The sequence below is a fragment of the Onychomys torridus genome, chromosome 1 (genome assembly GCF_903995425.1).
Source record: "Onychomys torridus chromosome 1, mOncTor1.1, whole genome shotgun sequence".
Classification (NCBI taxonomy): Eukaryota; Metazoa; Chordata; class Mammalia; order Rodentia; family Cricetidae; genus Onychomys; species Onychomys torridus.
The window spans coordinates 128,853,106-128,858,105 of record NC_050443.1 but is presented as its reverse complement, the minus strand read 5'-3'; the positions used below and the strand labels follow the sequence as shown (position 1 = coordinate 128,858,105).

General features: G+C 49.7%; 1 protein-coding gene across 1 annotated transcript in view; it reads left to right on the top strand.

Annotated features, from left to right (window-relative positions):
- The window catches only part of Fads2 (fatty acid desaturase 2), a 35,596-nt gene that overhangs the window by 22,018 nt on the left and 8,578 nt on the right, over positions 1-5,000 (top strand). The window contains exons 6-7 of the mRNA XM_036205028.1: positions 1,347-1,407; positions 1,621-1,697. Coding sequence (XP_036060921.1) covers positions 1,347-1,407; positions 1,621-1,697 — 138 coding nt within the window. The remainder of the gene's footprint in view (positions 1-1,346; positions 1,408-1,620; positions 1,698-5,000) is intronic.

The window sequence follows — 5,000 nt, the reverse complement described above, 5'->3', positions numbered from 1 at the left end:
TCCAGTACTCAGGAAGCCACCGATGGCTGGCTCCTTGTGCCTAGATAGTGTCTCCCAGGACCGCTTCATGGTTCCAGCTTTGCCTTTGGTTAGCTGCCCTGGGAAGGCCATCAATCAATCAGACTCTTACAATAAGGAGGCCAGTGCTTTTTCTCTGCTGGCACCGCTCTGTAATTCTGCTTGGGTGGGAACTCTCAGCCACAGAATTGTGTTCTGTGACAATCTTGTTTGCCACCCTTCCTTTTGCCATGTCACTATCCCCACAGTGTAGTCAGTGTGTCCCCAGAAGTGGGAGTGCGCCAGCCTTCCTTCCTGAGGGCTTCCTCCTCTACTCACCCCTGCTTTCTACTTATCTTCCTGCTTCCAGCAGACCTTGAGTGCCCGCCCCAGCTCACAGGACACATGAGGCCCTCTTCAAGAGAGAGTTCTCCAAATTGGCCCAAGGGCTAGGAGTGTAGCTCAGTGGCAGAGGATTAGGCCCTGGAGTCCATCCCCAACACTCCCAACAAAACTACAACAGGAGAAAAAAAAAAAAAGATTAATAGCAGGCATACTTCTCATGGCCTTGGGCAGCAATTTACTCTGGGCCTGAACTTCAGCCACCAGCCTGGGGGCTGGCCTGGGATTTGGGCCTCACAGTGCTGGCAGGAATGAAGGTGTTCTGAAGAGAAACCTAGGCCCACTCACTCCCTGTGGCTTTCCATCTATTGAACAATAGACCCCAAGAAATTGGAAATTACCCAGGGATTGCATGCTGGGAGAGGGAAAGGCTGAAGCCTGCTACCAGCCAGGGAAGAGCTTGTCTCCCAGAGAGATCTCACAATTCTGAGAATCTGTCAGATCACCTTGCAGGAGAGAGTGGGACAGAGATAGAGATGGGTCAGTGATGGGCAGGGCCACACCTTGACCCGACCGGCACAGTTATATATACCTCTTGTTTTGGTTTAAACCCAAACCTCATTTTAGGATCCCAGTGATGGTTAGTGGTATGGTGCAGTGTGGTTCACTGGACCTCTTTATTTTTTTTCTTCACAGTGTGACCACACTGACTAACTCTCCCTTGTCTGTTTTTTTTCCATTAACACATTTCTTTCATTGGTCCGTTTCAGACAGGTGACTGAGCATAACTCACTGGGGCTGCCAAGATCAGGGGTCTGACCCCTAACTCCAGTAAAAACACTGGCATGTGCAGCCAGGCCCAAGGAAGTTTGCAGCGGCTAGCCTTGTTGGACCCAGATACAGATCAGTGGGAAAGAGACGTGGTCTCCACAGAGGAGGGTGGTGCACAAAGTGGGTTGAAGGTGGGGTAGGGAAGCTTGTGGTCACGATCTCTCCTCTCTCCTCAGTACGGCAAGAAGAAGCTGAAATACCTGCCCTACAACCACCAGCATGAATACTTCTTCCTCAGTGAGTGTGACTGCCTGGGGTCCCCAACCCTGCCCTCACCCCGGTGCACCCGCCTGCCCCATTTCCTCCCATACCCTTTTGAAAATGGCAAAATGACGGCTCACCTATTCAAGAGAAGGGTGCTGGCAGCCAGCTTGTGCAAACCCCTCTGGACCCTGCAGGTGGTGTCACGCCGGCCCCTCATCTCTGACAGGCCATCTGTTCTCTCCACAGTCGGACCGCCGCTGCTCATCCCTATGTACTTCCAGTACCAGATCATCATGACTATGATCAAACGCAGGGACTGGGTGGTAAGTCAAGTGATGCTGGCTGGCGGTGGGTGAATGTGACCGGGGCACCTCGCCCCTGGTGCCTCTGTGGGCCTACGGGGCCACAGAAATCTCTCCCAAAGCGAGCTGCTTTGTCACTCTTAGGGAGGAACTGTCTCTGAGGTCACCAGAGCCAAGAAAGTCAAGAAGGCTGCAGCATGTCAGTTCTAAAGATGCCTCCAGTACAGACACGCAGGGAGTCTACCTGGCAGTCATTGCCCTTGCAGAGTCCCTTAGAAAGATCCAGAAGGCGACGTGATGAGAGGCTAACACAGCCCACTGGAAGTAGATAGCCTCGGCAATGGAAACTATTTTCTCACTCCCTGGAGGCCAGAAGTCTAAAATCAGTTGACAGCAGCCTGGGGTGTGGGGGTTGGGGGAGTGGTCCATGCCCCTCTCCTTGACTGGTAGATTTGTCTCTCTTTATATCATCTTCCTAGCCCCTGTTTTTCTAATGTGTGTGTCTATGGGTGCATGTGGAGGCCAAAGGACAGCTGTCGTCGTTAGTTTTATGTTGCTGTGACAAGACACCATGACCAAAGTGACTTATAAAAGGAAGAGTTTATTGGGGGATTATAGTCTCAGAGGGTGAGAGTCCGTGACCACCATGGTGGGAAGCATGGCAGCAGGCAGGCAGGGCACTGGAGCAGTAGCTAAGACCTCACATCTTGAGACACAACTATGAGGCAGAGTGTTAATTGGAAATGATGTGAACTTTTGAGACCTCAAAACCCATCCCCAGTGACACACCTCCTCCAAGGCCACACCTCCTAATCCTTGCCAAGCAGTTCCACCAACTAGGCACCAAATATTCAAATATATGAGCCTCTGCAGGGGCATTTTCCCTCAAACCACCTTTAGGTGGCACTTCCTTTGAGGCAGAGTCTCTCACTGGCCTGGAGCATACAGATTAGGCTGGCCTGTCCAGCAAGCACTAGGATCTGCCTGACTATCTCCCTAGTGCCAGGATTACAAGTATGTGCCATGGTGCCCAGCTTTTGTATGTAGGTGGGCATTAAAGTTGCAAGCACTTTACCAACTGAGCTGTACCTCTAGCTTTGTTCTTTCTTATAGGATGACATTCATCCTATTGCATTAGGACCCATCCAGATGACCTTGTCTTAATGAGTTCTATTAGCAAGGGCCTTAGCAATGCCCAAAGACATTGCCTTTGGAGGTGCTGGGGGTTAGAATGTCAGTGTATGAGTTTGAAAGGCATGTTAGAGTTCTCTAAAGGAACAGAACTGACTAAATGAATGTGCACACACACACACACACACACACACACACACACACACATGTTCAGCCCATGAGACCGGATGTCTCAGCAGTCCTGCTTTGGTGCTGGAGTCCCAGAGGATTCCCAGAGAGCAGATTCTAACATCAATGAAGGAATGCCACAGCAAAAGGATAGAAGAACTTGCCAGCAAGAGTGAGGGCAAACAGGCAGAGGGCAAAAGCTTCAGTTCTCTGTGATTCTTTTAGTTGATTCCAGATGTCTGGTTGACAACCAAGGTTAGCCATCATAGAGGGCATGTTCCTACCTAAAACAATAGGCTTAGAGGTACTTCTAGGGAGGGAGGGAGGCTGTGTGTGGGTTTGAGGAGGCCAGCTTGGGTTTACATAGTGCAGTTGTGATTTTTGTACAAGGTACTACCTACCCCTGGTAGAGTAAGCTCTAAGGAGGGGTCACCACAAGCAGAGAATTAGCTATGAGGGAAATATGGTCCCTAGCCTCAGGAGAGAGCAGACAAGTGCAAGACCCCTTAGTGTGGGTGTGTTCTTAGTCTTTTAAAATCACATCAGTGGCTAGATGTGATAGCACACACCTTTAATCCCAGCACTTGGGAGGAAGAGGCAGGTGGAGCATTGTGAGTTTGAGGCCAGCCTGGGCTAACATTGAGTGCCAGGCCAGCCAGGGATACAAGATAAGGCTGTCTCAAAACAAAACAAACAACAACAAAACACAAAAATTAAAAAACCCAACATCATCAGTGAGAACAGCAACGAAGTTTCACAATGGGAATTACTGAGACTGAAAGCTTGTGCCTCGCCCAATCTGACGCCAAAGGATACAGTGAACTAACGCCACATCCTTGTACCCTCCCTCCCCACACCTCTTCCATACAACAGCACCTCATATCTGTAGGGCATCTTCGAGCTTGTGTGTGTGTGTGTGTGTGTGTGTGTGTGTGTGTGTGTGTGCGTGCGCGCGCCATATCCTATGCATATGCACACACATATTATGCACACCCATGTATAGCTACTGTGTTTTGTGCTGTCATGAGCATTACAGTTATTGTGTGCCTCTGCTTATGGTAGCCAGATGACAACCATAGGTATCACCCCTAGGAACACCATCTACCTCCTTTGGGACAGTCTCTCACTGGACTGGAGCTCACTAATTAGGCTAGACTGGCTGCCAGAGAGCCCCAAAAATCTTCCTGATCTTGTTTCCTAAATGCTGGGATTATAAGCACATATCACCATTCATGCAAGGGGGTCCTGGGGGGATCAAACTCGGGTCCTCAGTTATGAGAAAATGAGCCATCTTTACACCTCTAGATCTCTTTTTTGTTTGTTTGTTTGTTGTTATTGTTGTTGTTGTTGTTTGTTCCACAAAGAGTAAAAGCATCAACCAGGAAGAGCAGGAAGGGAAATCAAACCATGTCCCTCAAGAGCATCAGAGGGCAGAGCCAGGGGACTCTGACAGGCTGACAGGCCTTGCATCCAGAGCAGCTGTAACCAGGTCCTGGGCAGTTCCACTGGGCCATTGGCAGTATCTGGAGACATTTATGATTATCAGATTTAGCAGTGGGAAGATGATGCTAGCCTGGCATCTAACCAAGAGGGGTGGTAACACCCCACAAAGCATAGAAACCCCATGGTGAAGAGTCATCTTTTACTGGCACACATGGAGGGATGGGAGACCCTGACCTTGACAATGGAGACGGGAAGCCCTAAGAGCTGGGAAGAGTGCTCATGATCCAGCACAGGCACCTGCAGTACCACCTGGGCTACCTTTCAGACCCCACTTTCCTGGACTGATTATACGTGGCTACTTAAACTGGTAGTCTCCCTGTTGTTTACCCAGCCTTCACCTCTCAGGCTCTCCATCCATTTATTTATTTACTAACTTAATTTTGAAATAGGACCTCACTATATTGCCCAAGCTAGCCTTGAACTCACAACTTCCCGCCTCTACTTCCCAAGCCATGCCTGGTATTTCTTCTCTCTCTCTCTCTCTCTCTCTCTCTCTCTCTCTCTCTCTCTCTCTCTCCTCTC